This window comes from Pararge aegeria, chromosome 10 (assembly GCF_905163445.1).
Source record: "Pararge aegeria chromosome 10, ilParAegt1.1, whole genome shotgun sequence".
Lineage (NCBI taxonomy): Eukaryota > Metazoa > Arthropoda > Insecta > Lepidoptera > Nymphalidae > Pararge > Pararge aegeria.
In genome coordinates, this window is record NC_053189.1 from 14,671,742 (window position 1) to 14,698,107 (window position 26,366).

The window sequence follows — 26,366 nt, forward strand, 5'->3', positions numbered from 1 at the left end:
TTATTTTAATCTCAATCCGGGTGTTGTTGGACAGGTTTCTAGGTAGCTTGCACAATACCTTTGTGAATTTGCTGCAACATTAACTTTCTCTTTTCAACTCAATATTAAGTCAACTCATTATATTATTGTGTTTACTTAATATATTAGTGTCATTATTCATCTGCAACGCATCTCGATATATATTATTATCATATCTTATTTTATAGAATAAAATAAGATATACAACGTTTAACCGAATTACGAAATAAAGTGTGGAAGGATGCATAAGTGTATTTCACAAGCACTTTAAGCTAATTTTTCTTCTTTTCTCGTTTATAATATTAGCAAGGACTGGCTGTGCTGAAATAGTCTGTACACGTTGAAATAAAGAAAATGAATAATTCCCAGGACTAAAACTAGCCTATGTTAACTAGCTCTATGGCAAAAACAGTCGTTTGGCTGCTTAATTGGTTGATTACATAGGACGTAAAGCCTTAAAGGGAGGATAAACAAAGAAACAAACAAACACACTTTCACATTTATGATATTAGTAAGGACTAGCTGTGCCGAAATAGTCTGTACACGCTGAAAAAAAGAAAATGAATAATTCCCAGGACTAAAACTAGTCTATGTTACTTTGCAACCTTTCAACTAGCTCTATGGCAAAAACACAGTCGTTTGTCTGCTTAATTGGTTGATTACATAGGACGTAAAGCCTTAAAGGGAGGATAAACAAAGAAACAAACAAACACACTTTCACATTTATGATATTAGTAAGGACTAGCTGTGCCGAAATAGTCTGTACACGCTGAAAAAAAGAAAATGAATTATTCCCAGGACTAAAACTAGTCTATGTTACTTTGCAACCTTTCATCTAGCTCTATGCCAAAAATATAGTCGTTTGCTGCTTAATTGGCTGCTTAATTGGTTGATTACATAGGACGTAAAGGGAGGAGAAACAAAGAAACAAACAAACACACTTTCACTATTAAATCGTCTTCACTTTGATATTAGTAAGGACTAGCTATGCTGAAATAGTCTGTACACGTTGAAATAAAGAAAATCAATAATTCCCTGGACTAAAACTAGCCTATGCCGAAAATACAGTTGTTTAGCTGCTTAGTTTTGGGCGCTAGAAACAAACAGACCAACACACTTTCGCCTTTATATATCAATTAGAACTCGGTACTTGGATATTTTATTTTTCATTGGAATTATCGACTGACCAAAGTGAAACGTAATAAAACTTACCATGTAGGTGTACAGAATACAGCTCTAAATGTAAGAAAAATATTCGTAAGCCGATAGTTACAAGTCGTTTGCGGTCGATTATATTACCGACAGTGCAAAAGCTAAAAATATGGCTCTTTGTTTTCAGCTTATGTTCCTATAAACTTGTAATCCCCTTATAGTTCTCGTTATTATTTCATTCTGGGAATCCAGTCAAAAGAATTTTAAAAATTGGATAAAAGCAGACGCTAGTTGCGTAATTCAATGATATGTTATGAAAATTAAGCTTAATTTGCTATACCTACTCCGCATCTGGAGATTATCCTAGCCATAATAATAACAATCTCTTCGTCTTTTCTTCGTCTTTTATCAGGTGATAATAAGGTGCGTGCCTTTAATAGCTGGGTCATGCCCTTACTCATATACACTTTTGGCATTCTAAAGTGGACTCAAACTGAACTGGACACCCTGGACTGTAGAGTTCGCAAACTGTTGACGGCTTACCGTATGCATCACCCACGTTCCTCTGTAATGAGGTTGTACATCCCACGCAAGTGTGGAGGACGTGGTCTTCTGAATGCCAAGAACCTTCATAATCGTGAGGTGTGCAATCTTAGAGATCATTTTCTTAGAATGAATATGGGTATGTGTAAGGATGTCGTTGCAGTAGATAAGGGTCTTACTCCACTATTCCTTGGCAAAGAGAACTGGCGCAAGCCAAAAGTACTTAGCAACTCAGATCGTGTGGCGGTATGGAAGAGTAAGGAGTTGCATGGCAGATTCTACAAGGCCCTGTCGGGACCAGATGTAGATCAAATCGCATCTGTTACAGTTGGTTCGGTGTGTTCCTGGTTACAGTTCGGTGACCTATTTGGGGAAACCGAGGGTTTTGTCTGTGCAATTATGGACGAAGTCATCAAGACGAGAAATTACCGGAAACACATTATGAAAGATGGCACTCTAGACATATATCGAGCGTGTCATCGTCCTGGGGAGTCCCTCAGGCATATAGTTTCCGGGTGTTCTCATCTTGCTAACGGCGAATACTTGCACAGACATAATCAAGTAGCCAGGATAGTTCATCAACAACTTGCTCTTCGGTTTGGCCTTATCGATCTTGAGATGCCTTACTATAGGTACGACCCAGCGTCAGTTCTTGAAAATAGCAGTGCATTGCTCTACTGGGATCGAACGATTATCACTGACAGGTATATTACAGCTAATAGACCTGATATAGTGCTAGTCGATCGATCAGTGCGCCGTGCAATAATTGTTGACATAACTATTCCACATGACGATAATCTGGTGAAAGCTGAAAAGGAAAAAGTATCTAAATACTTGGACCTTGCTCACGAGATTACCGCCATGTGGAATGTTGAGTCGACCGTTGTTGTTCCGATAGTCGTTTCAGACAATGGTCTTCTCGCGAAAAGCTTCGACAAACATCTCAAGAAGCTTTCGCTTGGTTGTTGGATCAAGGGTCGGATACAGAAGGTACTCCTTGAAACGGCGCGTATTGTGAGGAGGTTTCTCACTCTGGAGCCCTGACCACCGGTTGCTTGGGCATTCAAAAGCCCCGCAAGCGGAGGATGGAAGTTTTTTTTTTTTTTTCTTTATAAATTTTTAATAGTGTTTTTTTAATTTATTCTTAAGCATTGTTAATAATTTAAAAAAAAAAAAAAGAAAAATAATAAATGATAGACAAAAAAAAACAATCTCTTCAAGATGTCGAAAATCTTGTACTTACGTGAGGTTATACGCAAATTGGTTTAACCCTATATCGGAAGTACTTAATACTTAATAATTATACTAGACACATTACCACGAAAATGATAAAATGTCAAAGGGTTTGAACTAAATTTAGTCACCTTAACAACAAGCAACACCCGTTTAGATTGAAAACCTTAAATAGACAAAAGATTTTTCTCAGAATCGGCAATAGCGAAATTAAAATGATCGGACAGCTTTCGCGTGATTGGCCATTTTGCATTGTTGTAAAAAGTGTTGTTCATCGAACGTTTTCAATGTACACTTGTTATTTTTTATCGTCTTCACTTTCTGGCGGTGTCAATGTGATCATTATTATATAGGGTGATAATTTGGGAACGAACAAAATTGTAGCTTACCTAAACTATATAATAAATATTAAGCTTACCTAAACTACATCATAAATATGAGATACATAGCGAAATATAACAGGAAGAAAACGTGACGTAGTTACTTGTTTGATCAAGTGGGCATTTGAAAATTTTCATAAAATTACCTATGTGCTTATTTAATTATCATAATCAAATAATACTTTTTGAGATTGACAATCTAAACTAAACAATAAAAAACGAAAACCGTGTAATTTTTTGTACGACAAAATTTGTAATAATTAACAATATTTTAACATTTATTTCCATTTTGTTGTAGGTAAATAGTCGATGATGCTGGTTTATATCCCTACCTGTTGTGCTGAAATAAAACATTATACCTATTTGCCTGCAATGCTATTTAAGAACGCGTTCAATTTCGCTCTTTTAAAAAAATCTTTCCTAAACCCAGACTCGCACCTTGTAGTGTTGGTAATAGGGTGGTGACGATCGTGAAAGGTGTGTGAAGTTTACCAATTAGGACTTAGAGCGTGGTGGATTACGGCATAAACCCATCTTATCCATAAGAGAGGAGACTAGTGCCCTGAAGTGGGGTGGCAATGAATTAATAATGGTTATGATGAATTGATGAGGGCGCTATAAGATAAATGTAGTTCCTAATAATTTCACCTAAACACCGACCGCTCCCAAAATATTACTCTACGTAGTGGATTGATATTCACAATACAACCGCGTCGTTAGGCCAATGCCACATTAGGCCACGTCGCGATTTGCGACACAAGCGATCAAAGCAAATACTACTATTATCATGTTAATGTCTACACACTGCAGCGAATACCGTGAACAATATTTGTTGATTTAACATAGACTTGGATATACTTGGTTACAAATCGATAGTTTGTATATAAGTTACTACGGCTAAACAAGCCCATCAGTGTGATTTCTCGAGCGAATCTTTACGTTAGACAATAAAGAATATGAGATTTAGAACACTTAATTATTTTAATATTTTTTATTTAAGAAGGTCGGTCCTATGTAGTACGAAGTACGTTTGTAAAATATATAATTTACCACTTTTAGATAAGCTTTACTAATACGGTCATATTATTTAGTTTTGTTGACAGTAGGTATATAAAGTGCCTTAAAATTGAACGTGAAATAAATTCGAAATAATTAGTCAGTGTTTTATCACGCTCTGACATTTGAAAGGTGCTGTCAGTTGTAGTGTGGACTTAACACTGCATAACTATTCCGACGTTGTAACAATTTAATTTTAAGGGCCTTAAAACTGTCATTACAGATCACATATAATTTATAAAACAAACCATAATTGAATAGACCTGATTTAAAACTAAAACTTCAGTGTGCATTATTAAGAAATAAGGCTCCATCAACCAGCGTAATAGAAGTGAACTAAAAATGATTTTTCCAAAACTCTTTCCATCTGCTGTTCTAGTCGCTTCTCAAATCGCTCTCTAATGTAGTCGCAGCCCGAGTGCTCATGACGCTCATTATGTGATTGCGTGCAAGTCACGTGCGAATGGATTCGGTGTATCGGTTTAAAAATAACGGTATATCATATTGTACTGACCGGCATTGACTGTACTCGTTACTATTTATTTAACTACAGGTCAGTTTAGTATGTTTACTTTTGGTTTGTAAAGAATGAGTGAGTGGGTACAAAAACAGATTGATTTTGCTGCTGCCTGCTGTTATTTTATTCGGGTACGGAAGTTAGCTAGGTTTGTGTATTTGTATCTATTAGCGTTTATAATATTGCATCTTTTTCCTCGTATCTCACAACACAATCAACAAAACAACTCATTAGTTACCACGGTCACAATATTATAATTATTATAATAATTAAGGTGTCGATGGGTTGTTGTGAGCATTGGACGTGTTAAAGTCTAAACAGCTTGTATAGGTAGTTGCACAACCGTCTATTTTCACGTATTGCAAGAAATATTGCTGATTTTTATATACTAAGTAGGTATTATTGTTTGATGGTGTTGCAATCGCACAATTATAAGCAACAAAGACATTTTGCTTGTGCCTATCGAATTTTTCATACGTTAGCAAGTTTAATAATTAATTTCTATATCTACTTGAATTAGTCATTGAGTTATTTTATTTTAGTATCAGTTTGAACTATTCAGGATGATTCTGAAAATTAAAAACGAAAGAATTGTTTGGATGTTGTATAGACATTTTTCTTGGGAATATGCAAGTTATAAATAACTAGAGGACCCCAGCGTCATCTGTGGGGCTGATTTGTAAATCTAAACCATCCAGGGTGCCACCAAAACGCATACCGAAAATTTCATTCAAATCGGTCCAGCCTTTTAGGAGGAGATCAGTGACATACACACGCACACAAGAAACATATATATAAAGATAAGAATGAAAGGTGAAAGTGGTCCCTCCTCTCAACCCGTGACATTTCTTGCGTTATCCATTTTAGGGTTTCGTTATCAGAAACTAGCCCTTATCTCGCGATTATTTCTATCTATTAATTGCTAACATCAATTAAATATTTTTTCTACTTTTTAATTTTTCCATATCAAAAGTTCAGATCTCGTTTGTTTTTTTTTTTTTTGTAATTATTTTTTCTAATAACTACCAAAAGTTTTTACTCCAATATATTTGTTCATGTCTTTTTATAGATTACATTAGTTACAAGCCAATTATTGCAAGCCGATAAATTAATAAGCATTTAATTAAAACATTTCCAAAATCAGTCACAATGCATAAATCAATAAAATATCTATGTGGAATTCCTGTCAATTTTATTAATGATTTTACACACTAATATTAGAAAACGCAAGTGTGTTTGTTTGTTCGATTATTTGTTTCCGATATACTGCAAAGCTGCCGATTTTGAAGGATTTTATCATACAGGAATATACAGATTGAGAAAACAAAGGATTTCTTACACCTTACCCACATCCTCAGCCCTTTAACAGGAGGGCATGTGCCAGTTCCTCTCATTCGAAATAGAGTTTTAGATCATAAACCCACCAATGCATTTTGGTGGGCTTTAACGACTATCATCACAAGGATAAAAACCGGGACCGATGGCTTAACGTGCCTTCCGAGCCACGGGGATACACATCGCCACTTTCCTAACTCCGGTCTGGAACTGAGAATTCTCTAACTGAATAACCCAATACTTATCAAGTTTTGGCCCGACCAGTGATTCGAGACCAGTACTTCGTGATCCATTACACATGCTAAGCATTAGACCAACGAGGCAGATAAGCATTCCCAAGGAATTAAACACATAATTTGTTAAATCGATTATTATACATCGTCGAAATGAAAAGCGAAATAATACTTCACAGCCTTTAGACGCACATTCTTTACTGTCTCTGAGACTTATTTGTGTAACCGAAACGCTATTAGTTTTTAAGTAAACCAGTGCCCTAGTTTTTAATGAAAAAAGATAGCCTTAACATCACAAGCAAAATTAAAATCAAGTGACTCCTGCCACTTATTTAACCTATTGTAACGGTACGCGTCGCGTAGCGCTAGTACTATGCGCGTGTCGGTTTTCTAGCTTCAACAGGGTTGTCATAAGTAATCACTTAGAATATTTGGTATTCGTTTGTATGGAAAAATAAATATGCTTTTTTTATTTAATATTTTTACAGGATGATCCTTATGAAATTTACTTATGCATCCTTTAACATTATTTCGTAATTCGGTTACACGTTGTATAGAGTAATTATATTAGGAGTAAAAGGTAGGTAGGTAGGTATGAATGTTTTCTATAGAAAAGTTGTAGAGGATATAAGGGGCCCGCAAGTCTGCGACAATATACATCTAAATATATAATTTTATCATTATCAACCAAACTGCTAACCCATACTCATTCTAATACCTACTTATTATAAATGCGAAAATGTCTGTTTTGTTTGTTTTCGCCTATGTTGGCTCACCCACTTCAATTCTTGATGAACAGAGAGATAGCCTGCATCCTTTGGCAGAGAGATGGAGTAATAAAATGTATTGTCCCAGTAAAATAGCCGGGTAAAAGTGGTACCTGCGGCATTAAAACATATATTTCGTTACCCGTGCACTGCTTCACAGTTAAGCCGATCATAGCGAAGTTTTGCAAAGAGATTGAATCTGAGGAAGATAAGTTAATAAACAAACGAGGATGAGATCGCGGGCCAAAGCTAGTAATAAATATAATGATATTACATTACACGCTGACAGCCTTCCAGTGGAACCGGAAATGGTTGGCATACATTCCCAAGCTCTGCGCTTACGTCACCAATCACGACCACCAACTCGACTCGTCACTGCCGCGTCTATTATTAATTTATTAAGTAATTTACCTTTTTTTGCTAACAAAATCATCATGTTACAGTCGGTGAGGCAATAATTAAATCCACATATTATTTTATATACATCGAAGCGGTGATAGCGCATTGGGTAGAAGCTCGACTTCACTTTCGGGGGCTCGAGTTCGAATCCCAGGGCGCTCAAACTTTTCGCAGTTATATGCGTTTTAAGTAAAAATATCACTTGCTGCAACGGTGAAGGAAAACATCGTGAGGAAACCTGCATGCATGGAGTTCTTCATAATGTTCTCAAAGGTGTATGGAGTCCACCAATCCGCACTGGGCAAGTGTGGTGGACTACGGCCTTAACCCCTTCTCATTGTGGGAGGAGACCCGTGGGTCTGTAGTGGACCGTTAAAGGGTTAATTTCATGAAGATAGATGATGATGATTATTTTATACTTTTCTATTATTGTTGACTTCCCTGGCGCTCTGGACTTCCTAAGTGCATTTCTTCACAAATCTTACACAGCCATGAGGCCCTGTCAGGAAGTGGCAATATAATAAGTTACAAATAGATGCCGCAAACCGCATTTGGCGTTCAGATACGTTGCCGCATAGAAACCCACTAGCATACCCGTTAACCCGCTCCCATCTCATACTGCATCATCACTTTACCATGGGTTATGTGATAAGAATAACATGATTTCGTAATTTTATTTTTCTGTCAACTGAGATGTTTTATAACGGATAAGTAACTCCAAAAAGTTAGAGGTTTCTCTCGCATTTTTGATAGTCAAATTTCAGTGGCTGTACTCTAAACCTTACCGAAATATCAAAGAAGTAACCGCTCAGCAAACTCTGTTTTGTGCTTCCTTCGATCCCAAAATATACATTTATTATATTGAGCTAATTAAATAAAATATCGTGATATACCTTATACATAACCGTGAAACTAAACATTGCGACAAAGCTCCGAATACGTGCAGACCTTTCTTCGGGTTTTCTTGTTGCAAATGAGCAAATTGATCATTATTAAGTACTTAGCTTGTTCCAGATGCCGTGAGAGACTTTCGTAACGATAGTCTGATTAATCGTTTAATGTTCATGGGTGAAATTATTAGATAGGTATGGGAATATGTCCGCAAAAAGAGGTTTTGGGGTTAAGAATACTTTATGAAAAAAATAAAAAGAAATAATGTTGAAAGGTGCATAAGTATATTTAATAAGGAATCACCCTGTAAAAATATGAAATCGAAAGAAGCGTATTTATTTTTTTATAATAGCTAGATCAAAACTTTCTAAGTGTTTAGTTATGCCAGTCCTTTTGAAGATAAAATACAGACACGTGCATAGTACCTACGCTACGCGACGCGTACTCAATTAAGTGTCAGTACTTTTGCATGTGATGTTAGGGCGGTATCTGATTTCTTTCAGTAACAACTATGGCAATGATAACACTCAGAGATTATAAATATTGTACCTCTAAAGCCTCTGAAGTATTATTTCTGTTTTCATTTCCACGTTGTATAACACGACACTCTTACAGAAGCGGTGATAGTCTAGCGGATGAGGCTTTGGTTCTATTCGCGAAAACCTAGTTCGAGCCCCGGTCCAAAAAGTCAATGGTGAGTACCATTGACTTTTTGGAGTTATGTGCGTTTTTAATTCAAGCAATTTTAATATTTCTTGCTTGTTTTCGGTGTTTTTAACGATGAAAACATTGTGAAGAAACCTGCATGACTGAAAGTTTTCCATAATGATCTCAAGGGTGTGTGAAGACCATCAATCCGCCAGCCAGCCTGGCCAGCGTGGTAGACTATGGCCTAAACCCTTCTCATTCTGAGAGGAAACCCGTGCCTTATACCGGTAATGGGTTGATGATACTTTTAAGTTTAAAATATAGATCGCTGTTTTCTTTTTCTTCGATTTCGAATTCGATTCCACATCCCGGGTTTTTAAATAACATAGGCCTTTAAAAATAAATGAACAGAAGTTTTTGTTTTTAAATAAGAATTCCAGGTCTTCATATATTTAATAGTTTTAAGGTCAGTTTTATTGAGTTAGAATTATTAAAAGCTACGTTTATGCATAACGAATGATCGAATATTTCCCTAACGAAGCAGATACCATGTTAAGTAAATACCTACATAATATAATTAAATTTAATTAGTAAGGCATAATAAAAATTACATTTAAAACGATTTGTATGTCAAAACCCGCCGACGTCGTCTTCCGTGAAAAGATTTATATTGCGTTACTCTAATTAAGCACAGTAGTTTTATTGCGAATTTTATACGCTATGCTATTCTCACATAATCATGTTTATAATACTTGCGCAAGACGGCGGAATTTATAGATTAGTTATTCCATTAAATTAGGGTTACCAGCTTAATTAAGAACTTCTCTATTAAACTCTGTTCAAAAATTTTGCCAGATGACGAATTCAAAAAATCTATCATGATCCGGCTATAGACAATTTTGCCAACAAATAACAAACTCAATTACTTACAAATCAATCAATAATCAATTAATCAAAAGATCTCACCCTATAACTCAGTTTATATAGTTGTCGTTTCGAAAAATCTTTTTTAGTGCACCACACCACAAAAGTCAAAGTCAAAGTCCAAAATATCTTTATTCAAGTTGGCCCATAGGTGATGTGTACATAAGAATTACACGGTAGTGAGATGATGGCGATAACCAAATTTGTAAACTCAAAACTAAAGCTACGAGGGTCCAAACGCGTCCTGGTCTAAGAAGAAGCCCACAAAAAACTTAGCCGGGTGTTTTTTTTGTTATCACCATCTCGCAATGCAGAGCAAAACCTATATTAGTCCTCCAAATTCAAACCTATAGTAGTTCAAGGTTAACAAGGTCTTTTGGTTCCAAATTGGCCCGGAGTCAGACCAGCCAGTTACTTCAGTTAGTCAATCAGGGTCAGTTACTATCATCTTTGAGATAACTTTGTTTTTAAAGAACTGTTTATTAGGCTCACTAATAAAGATGGTTTTACTTGATCTATAAGACTTTACTAATACATTATTTTGGCTGAAGGTTGGTCACCTGCTTTTCTTAATTGGATACCATCTCACGTATACGTGAGACCCTTACGTAAAGCGCTTGCTTAAAAAGCATAAATTAATGCATTGACTGATATTTCAAGTAGTTTTTAACATGTTGTGACCATTAAATCTTTTCACACTTATGTGTATATTTTCACATTTGTTTACGAATGTGTTTGTTGATTTATTCTAATTGTAAAGATAAATGGTACCGTTGACAATTAATGTTTGTGTTTGTATTTAATTTTATGAACCCATAAAGAACAAGAACAAACTCTTAATTAAAGAATGTTGTATTTATTTTTGATAAAAAAAATGTTTACAGTAGAACTTTTGACATGGATTTGTTAAATAAGGAAAGTTCGTAAGTACTAGGTAGGTAATTTGTATTGTATTTTTTTATTCCACTAAAAGTTAGCTCTTGACTGCAATGATACCTGGCGGTAAGTGATGATGCAGTCTAAGATGGTAGCAGGCTCACCTGATAGGGGATATGGTAGTCATACCCCTAATCGTTTTCTACACATTTGAATTTGACTACAAATTTTTATACTGGGTTGTTTTTATACAAAATATGTCTGTATGTGTTTTATATAAAATTTTGTGCTAAGAACGAAACGCTTACGATCTAATAATATATAAAAATTATTGAATGCAGAATTTCATTATTAGCCAATGGATTAAAGATCGATCGAGCGACACCTATTGATCTAAGATTGGTTTTAATCTCTGTCAAGAGATTAAAACCAATCTTAGATCAATTATTAATTACCGGCGTGGATCAGGTCCTACATTTGAGATTTATTATATTGTTATTGATTTCCTGTTTATATTATTGACAGCCGATTGGCGCAGTCGGCAGCGACCCTGCTTTCTGAGTCCAAGGTCGTGGGTTCGATTCCCACAACTGGAAAATGTTTGTGTGATGAAACTGAATGTTTTTCAGTATCTGGGTGTTTATATGTTTATTATAAGTATATTATTATATGTATATTATTCATAAAAATCAGACATCTTTGTACCCATAACACAAGCTACGCTTACTTTGGGCTAGAAGGCGATGTGTGTATTGTCGAAGTGTATTTATTTATTTTATTTTCTTATTGTTGACAGCTCTCAGAAGAGGTGCAAAGAAAGCAGAGCGAGTATCAGAAGTGTCTCGAGTCATACAAGCAGATGAGGGCGAAATTCGAAGAGAACTATCTCAAATGTAAGTGAATAATTCTGGTAAAGGCTTACCTTTTGAAGAGCTTGTGACAGAGCTCGTGCGGGGAAGTGGTACCGCCATATTATTTCTGCACCTACGCAGCATTGTTGCAATGCTGTGTTCCAGTATGTTGTAGTTGCCGGTGTCATCACATCAAACCATTTCCGGCCCACGACAGGATACAGGTCTCCTACCAGAATGAGAAGCGGTTGAGGCCGTAGTCCACCACACGGCCAAGTGCGGATTGGTGGACCGGAGAAATTCCAGGCAAATTAGGCTAAACACCTTTGCCTCAGGTTGATGGACAAAGGGCGGCACGTTCTAGGACGTGTCTCTTGGAGGCCCTATAAAGCTCTCTCAGTTGCTCTGTATATAGGCGATGGTTTTCCAATTATTAAAAAATTGGTTGTCTGTAAAGTCGGCTTACTGACGATAGTTGAACGTGACAACGTCGTAAGAAAATACTAATGGAATGGTTGCATTTTTCAAAAGAAAATTTTAATTTTTTTTGTTTGATATATATTATTATCGTTGCTATAAAAAATTGACACCACATTCACTTTTCACTGCACTTCATCCTTGCCGAAAACATGTAAATGTATTATTGTCACTTATGAAGCGTTCATACATTTAACACTAATGATGGTGAAAACTGAATTCGTTAACTTAAAACTAAAGCTACGAGGGTTCCAAACGCGCCCTGGTCTAAGAAGAGCCCACAACAAACTGAGTCAGGTTATTTTTGTTATCACCATCTCACAATCTAGTTAATGTTGAGCTATGAAGTAAGAGCAAATCATACCCACAGCTTTTTTATCATACGCGTAATCCTTAATATTATATTATAGGATTTTTCTATTAGCTTACGTTTTATATAAACATTAATCTTATTGAGAGACATCTCACTATGAGATTTGCAATCAACTTTGTCAGTTACTATTAAAAAAATTAAAATTACTATTAAAACAATATTACAATTAAAAAAAGTGTTTTGTAATGTTTTTGTTAAAGTAAGTCCAGCAGTTCTAAAGATTAGGCCGTGAAAACAGATAGACATAATAACCTTTAATAACATGTAACCGACAGCATATCCCATATGAGCAGCTGGCAGATAATGGCAGACATTCATTTTATGTATTTGTATAAAGTTTGTACTGGAGTAGATCAGCTAACCTTCGACCCAATAATTAACTGAAAACCATTTCTCTTTCTCGCACAATCCATTAGCGCTCATATTTCATATCCATTATGTCCGCCGGTATAAACAACGCTGTATGTTACTCCCACATTGATGCCCGCCAATTGTTCCGACTACGCCTGACGCCAACACCCAGGTGCTAATATGTACCTACTACAGTGTAGCGTTCGACGCAGACGAAAATAATTAGTCTATAAGGTGCGTGATACACATGCCTGTAGCTTAAAAAGAATAAGGAAGAGTTGGCAAGATTAATAATAATAAATGTATATCTATAAAAAATAATCCCTATTGCAAATAAATAAAGTACGCCATATAAATAACTATTACATACTTCGCCATACCTAAAGTAAGCATAGCTTGTGTTATAGGATTGTACTTAGATGACTTATGATAGCGACATTGACGAGCAATCATCCCTATCAACATGACATTATATTTATATGAGATGACAGGTCTTAACAGATTAGACAAGTGTATTATGGACTGAAAATCGTACAGTATTTCTCCTCTGGTGATCGTTATCCATTTAGGATCCATAATATAACCATATAAGTACCTTAGGACATTTAGCAACTTAATCACGTTCTCAGTATGTCCATGCAAAACTCCTTATTTGACAGCGGCGAGTCGATTGCACAATGATCGCTGCGTTTTGTATGCAGATGACAAATCGTTCCCACGTTGCTTATTGTAAAAAAGTGAGGTGAACCTTATTAATTTATTATAATCATCATTTATACTTATTATCGGTCAAATACAGGGCGCGGGTCTCCTCTCAGAATATGAAAGGTTTAGGCCACCACGCGTCGATCGGTTGACTTCACCAGCCTTGTTGTATCACGGTTTTTTTCTTGGCGATTGAAGCAGTGATATTTGATTCCTTGAAACGCTCAAAACTCCTAAAATGTGCGTCGGGGATCAAACTCGGTCCCCCGAAAAGTAAGCCGAAGCATTACCCACTAGGCTATTACTGCTTTAGCTTGTTTTTCTTGTCTCCATCTGAATTTAGTAGGATAGTTTAAAAAAACCATAATCCTCACTCAAACCGATTGAAGTCCACTGCTGGACATAGGTCTTTCGTAGAGAGTTCCAAAATCCACGGTCCTGGGCCGCTTGTTTCCAGCGGCTCCCAACGACTCGTTTGAAGTCGTCTGTCCACCTCGTTGGGGGCCGACCAACGCTGCGTTTACCTGTGCAGGGTCGCCATTCCAACACCTTTGAACCCCAACGTCCATTGGTCCCCAACTCGGTCGGCAACTCGCTGAGCTTTGTCGGTAACTCTGGTTCTTCTACGGATCTCCTCATTTCTGATTTGATCACGTAGAGATACTCCCAACATTGCTCTTTCCATCGCCCGCTGAGTTACTCTGAGCCTTCTTATGAGGCCCATATAGTTTTAAAAAATACAGAAAGATAATCCCAATGCGCGTATACGTCGTTTTGAAAATGGGTTGGTATAAGTAGTTACATCATATTCGAGGAATATTACACATTTCAGTTTCAAAAAACCCTAACGCATGTTATCCATTAGCATGTGCTTTAGCAACCTTACTCACCTCAGTTGCTAGTTCGTGTTTACGAGCTACAGGCATGTGTATTAGTGGCATAAGCTAAAATGAAACGCACACGAATTTGCCCGGCTAATCGGCATACATTATCTCGGCGATACCGACCAGACCACTGCACTGACCACCCTACACAGCTTAACTGGCGCCACCGGGACGTAATTTCGCAAATGTGAACCTATTTATCAGTACACATGCGAACTCGAGTAGCTCCATTATACGTGCAATTATTCACGCTATTTTAAACACTTCCCATTTCACGTACAGGTCAGATTTGTGTGCACGTCATTCAGTCCTCCATGCACCATATAACTGTGGCCATACCTATACGAATTAAAGCGGGACACATAGCTAATTATAGTGTATTTAGGAATTACAAGAATAGGTCATGGCTAAGATTTTCTTTCATTATTTTGTTGGATTAACTAATTATGCACTGATCGTTAATAATTTATTAATAATGTCCTTAAATAACAGTTGCTTTTTCGTGAAAGAAAACATCGTGCCTGCATGTCCTATGTCTCTCTCTTATGTTCTCTAAGGCTTGTTATGTCAACAGATCGTCAATAGGCCATCTTTGTGGACTACAGACTTAACTCTCCTTCATCTGAGAGTAGACCCGTTCCCGGTTTTGGGTCGGTAATGGGTTGATAATGACGATGATGATGATGACGATAAAAACTAAGTAATAATATATATGTACATTGAAATAATTACTAACAAAGCTTAAAAAATTTAACATTCCTTTATGATATATGAAAATTGGAACAAACTTCAATATGTCATTACAATATGCAAATTAATAGACATAAACTTTTCCTGGAACTAATTCACCTAAATCCAATGTTGTTACCTATGATGCTTGCCTTATTTCTGCGAACGGAAATTCGTAGGAAAGTCTCTTGGTCGCGAGACATAATATGCTCACGGCATCCTTAATGCAGCTTTAAATGCATTCAGACAAATTGCGCGCGAGAGCTGTTTCGTCAACAATTTTTTAGTGTCAATGCACTCGAACCGTTCGTACGCCATTTTATAATGTTTATAGCGTTTACGCAATTATGGAAAAAGTATAACTAACCACTTTTAACGTTTAACTACCGTTAAAACCGTTGCAACTATGTACGTAATGACTAAGATCCAGAACAGAGATCTAAATTGTTTTTCCGAGGAAGAACGCATTTGTAACTTCGACATGAAATAAAAATTTCTCGGTAAATTTAATACCCAAGAACCAGATGGGTACTCTTGCAGTCTTCAATTTTAATCCGTCAGTATTTACAGTATCCAAAGAAAGATTTGGTCTGTTAGGAGACTTCGGCCGTGGCTAGTTACCACCCTAACGACAAAGACGTACCGCTAAGCGATTTAGTGTTCCGGTGCAATGTCGTGTAAAAACCGATTAGGGGGTATGACCAAAATACTCCTTAATAGGTTAGCCTTCTACCATCTTAGACTGCATCACCACTTACCGCCAGGTGAGATTGCAGTCAAGGGCTAACCTAAGTAAGTTAAGTTTTAGATAATGTTGTAAACTCACGAAGAGTTAAAATTTAACAACCTAATATTATCTTGATAATGTATTGAATTATTCTTATACTACTTATTATATTCCCCCAGTATTTTACAAAATGTATTTGTTAATGTAATTATAGTTGACTCAGATGCTCTTAGCCTTAGCTTAAATAATCTTAGCCTTCAATACCATCATGCGTGCTTTTCGCCACTTCATCTTTTCTATGTTGATTCAGCAGAACTTTCCGCAGACTTCATTCTTACTAAGCTAGTTGCTAATTAAAGATTTATTTACAGGTCCAACGAGTAGAGGCGGTCGCAAGCTGGACGAAACCCGCGACAAATATGGCAAAGCATGTCGTCGGTTGCACAGAGCACACAACGAGTATGTGCTGTTGTTGGCTGAAGCGACGGAATGCGAGCGGGCATTGCGCACCGCTTCACTACCAGCTCTGTTGGACCAGCAAAGGAGACAGGGTGAAGCCACTGCATCTTCATGGTATAGTAAACACTATCATCATATCAACCCATTATCTGCCCACTACAGGGCACGAGTCACTTCCAACAATGAAAGAGGGTTAAGTCAGCATCGTAGTCCACCACACTGGCCCAATGCGAATTGGTGAACTTCAGACACCTTTGAAAACATTGCGGAGAACTCAGGAATGCATGTTTCCTCATAATGACTTCCTTCACCTTTGAAGCAAGTGATGTTTTAATTGCTTAAAACGAATATAAATTAGAAAAGTTAGAGGTGCGTGAAGTCGAAGTCCTACCCACTGGGCTATCACCGCTTCACTTTTTTAGACTATAATAGAATAGGTATTTCAATTTTTCTGAATGTCCATCCGCTGAACCCAGGTACAGCTTTTCATGTAATGGATTTTTTCCTCTCTTAAAATTAGTAAATCCTGGAATAGATGTCGTAATGTCTGTCTGCTAAGTGTCAGGTTTTCTAGTAAAGAGTTTTTCCAAATAATTAAGAACGTAATAAAACCGTGTTCACAACTAATATTGAAGCATCAAAAACCATTCCATATTCCCGAACAGGCAGTTAGTTACTTCACTCCATTTAGCAGTTGACAGTAATTATTTTATCTCAATGTTCTAAACGTTTACCGTAAAATGGAGAAAAATGGGAAAAGTTTGTAAGCTAAAAACATAACTCGGGTGTGAATTGAGACGTGCGCGTTTTCACTGTTTTTGGACACAATGTACTGCATGCAACAATAGCAGAATGAGGGTTCTGTAGGTCTGTTCAGTGGGTATTTCTCAGTAAATAGTTCTTTGTGAGAGTCTTATAGACTGATGTAGAAAGTTTCATGTCTGGTCGAAGTAAAGTGTTTACACTAAATACATGCATCATTGTAAAACACGGTATTATCATTATTTATACTACTGTTACTAGGAATAGTGTCATGAAAGTGATTGTCAATCAATTATTTTTGTCGTAGGAAAGGAATATTGGTAGAAGTGGTCCAGAGGTCAGACTTCAGCACGGACAAGTTCAGGGAGATTCAAACGAAAGTGGAGTCAACTGTACAAAATCTGAGGCCACAGGACGAATACAAAGAGTTTATGGAGAAGTACAAGTAAGTACTTTGAATCACGCTGTGAAACAAAAAAAAAATGAATGAAATTTTGAACTACAGTTGACTGTTGGATTTAGAAGAGAAGACTATTAGGTTAGGTTTAAAGACATTTATTCCCATAAAAAGACCTAAGTCACTTACATAGGAAACTTAATTTTCTACAATAAATTAATACACTTCCCCATTAGACTAAACTAAATTCAATTTTACTTTTATCTACTCATTCAATGTATTCGTCTTTAAATTTATTAATATTACTTAATATATAAGAAGCTAATTTAGTTTTGAATACATTTAATGAGTTTAGATTTTTTATAACTATAGGTATTTTATTATAAAAATTGGCGTCTTCAAAGGTAAGGGATTTTTTTACCATAATTTGTTCTAGTTCTATTAACGTACGTTATAAGTAGCGGCCCTTGCCTATAACCCTGATAGACGTAGAATATTCCACTTTTTGGCCAATACCATCAGCCTCGGCAACTCAAGGGTATTATAGGCAGTATTCTAATGTTAAGAATATGCATGGCTCAAAATGCAATATCACGGTTAGTGGCAAGGGTAATACTGGTTTATTTTATTTATCATTATGGTATTGAATAACTAGTACCTGGTTCTGATTTATACTGAAATATATATAAGAAGATTTGGGACTAATAGTTACAGCAAATAGAAAACATTTGATAGATAGTTGGGGGAAAAAATTGGTTTCGATACTTTTTGTATAGGAACAACAACTATGGAAACCTAATTATTTATCCATAAATATAGTTCTTGTGCTCGAAAATATGCACTCAATTTAAATCACCAGAACAATACCAGATTTGGACGATGTATTATTTTCAGATCACCACCTTCCACCCCAATTACCTTCAACTTCGACGAGAGTCTAGTTGAAGATACCAGCGGCAAACTTCAACCGAATCAGCTCACAGTGGATAATTTAACAGTCGAGTGGTTAAAGGAAAAGTTAACAGAACTGGAGACCAGTCTACTGGACAATAGGGAGAAACAGACGGCGTTACAGGGACCCGAGATTATTGGGAATGGCGTCTGTAAGAATAATAATACAGGGATGACAAATGGTGTTAACGGCATAGACAGGTGAGTCAAAATTTTGGTAATCAGGCACAGGTCATTCATAGTACCTTCAGTGGAACTACTATTAATATTTATTTATTTATGAATACGTAATATGGATAGCCTTCTTTCGTTAATGTTAGTAAGTATGTGGTACTTCCAAAAATAAATATTCAAAGAATCATTTGACTGTTTTTTAAGCTACATAAATGTACTGATGATCCGACAGATATCTTGTCAAAATTTCAATAACTCTCTTAGAAAGATGAATATAGGAAGTAGGAGGGTTTGTTCCTGTGATCATTCAAAAATCCCATAGAAAAAACAAACCTTTTTACTGTAATTTCTGAACAATTATGCCAGCACAATACCTTTCCTCAAAACATTAATCGGACTATTAAGAACATGGTCGCACTATAACTGAATTAAAAACATTTTAGTTTAGTCCTGAATTAACCATTAACTTGGTATCGAGATTTACTAAACTTGATTTTTTGCAGACATTCACCGCCACCACTACCTGTAACAACACCGGAGCCTATGAAATTGCTGGAGTTGCGAGTTTCTGAACGCAAATGTGCTAAACAGGCCGAGATGATTCGAGCAGCTCTAGCTGAATTAGGCTGCGAAGAAGCACCTAGCGGCTGTCCCGACCTTTCCGCTGAGGTGGTTGGCGTTGACAGTCTAGATGGCAGCTCACCCGATCATCAGGTAGGAACTTCTGAACAATCAAACTTTGTTCGTTGAAAATAATGGTCAATTCAAACAATTGAAGACAAATGAATTAATACACTTTTATAGAAACACCGCAGACAAAAATACAACAGAGCTAGTTTATTATAAAGTTAACTAAAATTTGTCTAAACTTAAAGCAACGATATACTTAAAGACGACAAAAGTCGTAAAAATAATGGAAACTTGAGATAAGAGGAGAGAATAGGAAGGGAATAAGAAAAATGTGATTGTTTAGAAGGATTGTTTCTCTAAAGATAGATATCTGTTAACTCAGCAGAAGTGCAAGTCTCAAATAAAAATAACATACTTTTTAGATTGCTTTATTGCATGATCATAAGTTCGAATATATGAGCGGCAAGTCTTTGACATTATATTAGTATTGCGTAACAAATGAACCAGGTATATATCTACTGTCAGCCAGTTCTGACAGCTGTCACCTGATCGATAAGATCAGCAATACTATGACATTTCAAGCTTATTCCTAATGGCCCAATACAGAACATTTTAAATTTAGACTGATAAAAGTAAATGGTTTTCATTGAATGTATTTAATGTAATTTGAATAAGAGTGGCCGTAGGCGAGAAGCGACCTGCATGCGATATTGACAATATTTAATTACTCAAATAAAAGGTTGTTTTTGTTAGAATATGAAAAGGATTTAGTAGCTTTGTGGTTAAAACTAGACCTTGAATCATCAGGACGGTGCGTCACTTGGGTCGAAAGCGTCAATGGACACATTGCGGTTGCACCTGCACTCTATAATACCACCGAAGCCGTTCTTCAGACTTTTCACACGTCCCTTCCGACGTAAATCAGTCCCATCAAGTCCAGCTTTACCACCAAAAACGTACAGAAGCAGCAGCGAAGGTCCCGCAGACTCGGTAAAATTGTTATCGACCCTCCGGAAACAGAGAGTGGTCTTAAAAAGGCGTTTTCGCAAACGTTTAGATGTCTATGTGCAATGTAGAGTGCAGAGTGATGTGTTTAAGAAGCGGAGAAAGATCCGCTGTAAATGTCCTAACCGCGTGGTGAGTGCCACTAACCAAATGTTATTCGCACGCATGTCACGTCTAACATGCATGAAAATGAGGATATTCTCATTCCTCTGTGAAGCATAGGTCGATAGGTACTAGCAGCTCTTGTATGCCATGTCTTTCTCTTTTGTATTTGGCGACAGCTCTGACCTTGATCCACGATATCTTTGATCTATCTAATTATTGATTTATTCAAGGATAGTCGTTCACAGAACCAGCAAAAGCCTTAATTACAAAGTTTTATGCAATTATAAAATGCTTGCGACAAACGCAATCCGTACCCTAAGTTGTCACGCTTCAACTATCGACTTATGTCGGTATACTATAAGTAAAGTTCAAAATTAAAATTGAATTATTTGAATTGAATAATTTTCAGTGCAAGGGAGGTAAGTCTACTTTCTACAATAGGTTGTGATACGTGAGTTCCAAAAGCCAAATTCTGGAAAAACTGTTAGAACACGTTCCGTGCACTGTGTTTCCCGACGTCTATTTCTGTATTTCAGGCGGCTTGTTGCGCTAACTTCACACCGGAATATGCTTTCATACAAAATTAAAATAGCACTGGTTCACACTAAAACTCAATTTCAAAATCAAGGTGAAGCCGCTTCCGTCTTTCCAGAAATGTTACACGAGTGCGTCTTGCGTGTCAGTCGGAGATTTTTTTCAAGTTCAGACAATTGCCGTAGGTTTTTAGTCATAAAATGATACATCGGTGATAAAAAGTGTTAGACCGTGATAGAAATGGTGGATCCCTTTGAAATGTACATTACACAAGCGGATTTGCTGCCGCCGGTTGCATTTCCACGGCGGAAGAAAAGGTTGAAGCAATTACAGCTGGAACTGGAATTAGAACTCGAGAGAGATGGTGTATGTCGTGTCGTGCTTTTATTGTTGTTTTTATAACCAATGTGTTATGTGCATGTAGATTTTGATACTAATTATATCAACAGATTTCAGGCAAGTTTTCTACTCTTAATTTATTTGAAAGATCTATTTTCATATTTTGTAGCTATCCAAATCCATCTATCTATATATCTACTTATAATCCAAAAGTTGTGCGACATATTTCTGATCAGAATTGCATATTATATATTATAAATTATTTATCAGCACTGCACATGCGCCTACGCACGTGAAACTGTGTCGTTATGATAAAGTCACACACGTCAAATAATGTCATATCGTTTAGTCAGTTCCTTATTTCTTATGTTAACAGGTCAGTGTGAGTGAGACAGAGCGGTCATTAGTGGACCAGGAATGGTTTCATGGGGTATTACCTAGAGAAGAGGTGGTTCGTCTGCTGAGAGCGGATGGAGATTATTTGGTTCGAGAAACAACGAGGAATCATGCGAGGCAACTAGTGCTGTCCGTATGTTGGGGACAACACAAACACTTTATTGTACAGACCACGCCAGAGGTAAGATCATAAAACACTTTCTAAATGTTGTTTCCAAATGTCAATAAAGTATCCATTATTTAATACTAGGGACCATGAATACCACAGATCAGATCAGTCCCACTTAAAACATTAAACAATTGTTTCTTGAGATAATTGTTTAAATAATAATTTAAATATGTTCCAGGGTCACTACAGATTTGAAGGTGCAGCTTTTCCTTCAGTAGCAGAACTGATAGCGTGGCAGCGGGCGAGCGGCGTACCCGTCACTGCGCGTTCAGGAGCTTTACTGAGAAGAGCTGTGCCGCGAGAGACGTGGGAGCTGAACAACGACCATGTGCAGTTATTAGATAAGATAGGACGGGTACGTTATGATAAAGAAGAATAATGAATATCTACCCGCTTAATATTGTTGCAAGCTTCTTCTCACATCTATAATTCGCATGAATGAATATGTCGCCACTGGTATCTTGAATCAAGGTCGAATCTAAATCGTTGTCGACCAAACAACTAAATAAAGTTTACCAATTTTATTAAACAAATATGAGTTCAAAATACTGTCTCTCTAAATTTTCTTGTCAGTGGGAAATTAAAAATAAACTTTTTGTTTACCCAGGGTAATTTCGGTGATGTTTACAAAGCACGGCTCAAAACTACAGGCCAAGAAGTTGCAGTAAAGACCTGCCGCGTCGCACTGCCCGAAGAGCAAAAACGCACGTTCTTACAAGAAGGCCGTATCCTTAAGCAGTACCAACACCCCAATATCGTGCGCCTTATTGGGATTGCTGTGCAGAAGCAACCCATCATGATCGTCATGGAACTAGTCTCTGGTAAGAACTGATACATGCAGTTGAAGCATTAGCCAAGATTAAAACTATATGAGTGCCATCACACACCGTAGGATGGAAAACATTGTACACAATATATTGTTATAATGGGGATTGATATAATAATTGAAGATGTGTAAATAGGATAATTCGAATAAATGCTCTACATGTACATATACGTAATAAACCTTGAATCCATAAGGAAAAACGAAAAATAGGATAATACAAACAAGCCTTGTGGCAAGAACGATAGACAAATTAGGTTATATGTATGCCTAGGAATCTTCTTTGATTAGGCGTTACATTCTTGGGCATTTCTCTGTACGTCGTTAGTTAAAACGGGCATTAATCACATTGGTGCATCAGGCTCTAAGCTCTCTTATGCAAGAGGAGAACGGTTTCCAGTAGTTGGACATTATTAGGTTGCGGATGATGATAAGAAACGTATGCCCCTTTTCATATAACCTAGGCATCAACCTAGGCATCGCCTATATTGCCTAATGATTTAGGCGATGCCTGTAGAAATTATCTTTCACCAACTCTTAGGTGACAACTATTGATGAACGGTTGATGCATGCCTAAGAATCTCCTTAGATTAGGCGTTATTTATGTAAGCATTGCCTTGTTCCTGAAAACGGGCAGTAATTGTTTGTCATTTCCAGGTGGTTCCCTTCTCACATTTTTGCGAACAAGAGCGTCGAACCTCAGCTCCCGATCTCTTCTGGCGATGTGTCGGGACGCTGCAGGCGGGATGCGTTACCTCGAGTCCAAGAATTGCATCCATCGGGATCTGGCCGCGAGGAACTGTCTAGTTGGAGACGATAATATTGTGAAGATATCTGACTTTGGCATGTCGAGAGAGGAGGAGGAGTATATCGTGTCTGGCGGAATGAAGCAAATACCGATCAAATGGACCGCCCCGGAGGCGCTTAACTTTGGTAAGTTAATGAAGCTAATCTTTCACGACGTGCGTTTTTTCTAAACAGCTTAACCTCTCATGCTAAACTCTTACAAAAAAAATCTATTTATTATGTTCTCCTGCTCAGACCCTTGGGGTTCACATGCATGACATGAGATAATTATGTTTAGTTACACTCATTTTCGCATCTTTTCTCATACAAATACGTCAAGAAAATGATGGTCCTAAATATCTACCTAATTATACAACTTTAAGAAATTTCGTTGCTCTAGTTCTAAACATTAGACAAATATATAACACTTCAAAGGGCACGTCAAACTTTCCCTCCTTAAACAAAGTTTTCGTATTCCATGATTGTATTTTACCGCAATGAAAGTTTCAAGCTTTTCGAAATATCGTCTTTTCTTTTTTATCCAGTAAATGAGTAGCTCAATATATGTTACTATCTGACACAGGCCAGAAACTAAAATGTTATGCTACTCGTCTCGGATTTGGATAACTACAAAAACACATTGATCCGTTGACTAAAACTTCAGGCCGGACAAGTTCGATAGTGTAACTTTAAGAAATACCCAAATTAATGGATTCTGTTTGGTTTTCCAGGCAAATACACCTCCCTCTGTGACGTGTGGAGCTACGGCGTGCTGATGTGGGAGATATTTTCCAAGGGCGACACGCCATACGCCGGCATGAGCAACTCGCGTGCCAGGGAGAAAATTGACAATGGTAAGATTATTTTAAACGATTAATTTTTATCGCAGTGGTTATGATATCCTAGTGGTTAGAGCTTCGGTTCCCCCAATCGTTAGTTAGGTTAGCGGCACGCTTCTTTGATGTTCGGAGTTAAACACATGCGTTTACATTTAACTGAAGCGGTGATAGCTTAGTGGGTAAGGCTTTGTGCTTTCCATTCCATTCGCGGAGACCGAGTTTTCGGATGTGCGGTAACATAAAAGTAACATTCTGAGTCGTGTAACATGGAGGTAATATGAAACGTAAAAAGTAACATTCTGCCAACGCTGATATAATTTTTCCTTCTAGGTTTCCGTATGCCCGCGCCGGAAGGTTGTTCCGAGGATGTGTACGCATTAATGCTGCGCTGCTGGGAGTACGAACCTGACAAACGCCCACATTTCCACCAGATATACACCCTCATTGACAGTATCTACAATAGGTAACCTAACAACTACAAAAGGTAACATTACATCTACAACGGGTAATGTTACATCTACGGCGGGTAACGTTACATTTACGGCGGGTAACGTTGCATTGGTTGTACAACCAGGCAAAATCGTGCAATCATTTATATATGTATTTTCAAATATAGACGAAATAAGTATAGAAGGTTTTATGCACTGTAAAGAATTCATAAGTGGCAATTCTTACACACAATTCTGTCACTTTAGTTCTGAGATTTGAGTAGGTACAGCACAAATAGAACCATGTGTCTATTTTATTTTAAAAAACACTCTTTAGAAGGCATTAAGTTAGGTATAAAATATTCACCCATTTATATAAATATATAGTCTTAAAAAGCGCTAGAAAGAATTATTGATAATTTGTGCTCATTCAGGTACTCAAATTCGAAAACTAACTTAACTAGACAGCTAAAAAACTTGTGCCATCATTTTACGCAACGAATATTGAGTGAAGGATGGTATTCATTTAAAAAAAAAATATTAGGATTTACGCATTCTTAAATAGCATCCTTTTCCAAAAGAAGCAACGTGAAAAGGATAGACATTGAGTAGGTACATTTTTTTTATTATCTGTCCAATTAGTGTAAACCATCGTTCTTTTTAAATAATCTGTACGTTACAAAGTTTTAAATATTCTAAATATTATAATTCCATTAAGAAGTACCTACCAACGTAAATGTTGTTTACACTTTAATATATATATTAAAAATAGACTACCTATTCTGTGATAAAACTGAAAAAGGAAAAATAATAAATTCGAAATTTGGGTTTAGTTAGTTAGTACCTATTTACATATTAATTTACAACTCCATGTCATAGCTTTTTCCTCCTTCATAGGACTTCATAAAAAGAAATTGTAATTTCTTACTGAATTGTAAGTTACATATTTTTTATAAGAATATCGTATATCAATAGTTATTTAGAAACATATTATGTATTTTCATTGGTATTAATTGAATTTGAATGTTTTGTAGTGTTGATCTCTTGTATGATATTTTGTTACTGAGTGTAGAAATTGTTTTAAAAAAGAGAAACTCCTGGGGGCTTTCTACCATCACGTTTAACAGTATTATTTTAATATTGTTGAAGCTCTCGTTAGTAAAAATTGTAATGCTTTTTTTTGGTAGATGTAAAACCATTGATTGAATATGTTATGTGTAAACAATTTTAAATAGTACAACTTTGGTTAATTCTGCAAAAGTAGTGAGCTGGCAGGGCTAACATAGTGTTTATATCTTCATTACACCAGGGTCTTTATTCTGTCTAAAATTGTTGCCATTGTATAAACTAAAATGATGTCAAAGCATGGACAATTATAGCCCTGTTATTAAATTGTACAAAAAGTTATTATTCATGCATTCATACACCTCTCTTATAATGTTAAATAATAATAATTATAAACCAGAATCGAATCTATTTCATATTTTGACAAAATTATTT

General features: G+C 36.6%; 1 protein-coding gene across 5 annotated transcripts in view; it reads left to right on the forward strand.

The window, feature by feature from the left end:
- Positions 1-25,117, forward strand: part of LOC120626793 (tyrosine-protein kinase Fer) — a 75,481-nt gene extending 50,364 nt beyond the window's left edge. For 4 of the 5 annotated variants that reach the window (XM_039894540.1, XM_039894536.1, XM_039894538.1 and 1 more), the window contains exons 3-14: positions 11,769-11,865; positions 16,441-16,642; positions 17,598-17,735; positions 18,582-18,839; positions 19,316-19,526; positions 20,250-20,432; positions 21,802-22,002; positions 22,169-22,345; positions 22,598-22,811; positions 23,471-23,746; positions 24,331-24,453; positions 24,769-25,117. In XM_039894540.1, coding sequence (XP_039750474.1) covers positions 11,769-11,865; positions 16,441-16,642; positions 17,598-17,735; positions 18,582-18,839; positions 19,316-19,526; positions 20,250-20,432; positions 21,802-22,002; positions 22,169-22,345; positions 22,598-22,811; positions 23,471-23,746; positions 24,331-24,453; positions 24,769-24,905 — 2,217 coding nt within the window. In that variant the 3' untranslated portion in view covers positions 24,906-25,117. The remainder of the gene's footprint in view (positions 1-11,768; positions 11,866-16,440; positions 16,643-17,597; positions 17,736-18,581; positions 18,840-19,315; positions 19,527-20,249; positions 20,433-21,801; positions 22,003-22,168; positions 22,346-22,597; positions 22,812-23,470; positions 23,747-24,330; positions 24,454-24,768) is intronic. The other variant, XM_039894537.1, reaches the window with a different exon arrangement.
- Positions 25,118-26,366: the final 1,249 nt, after the last annotated feature.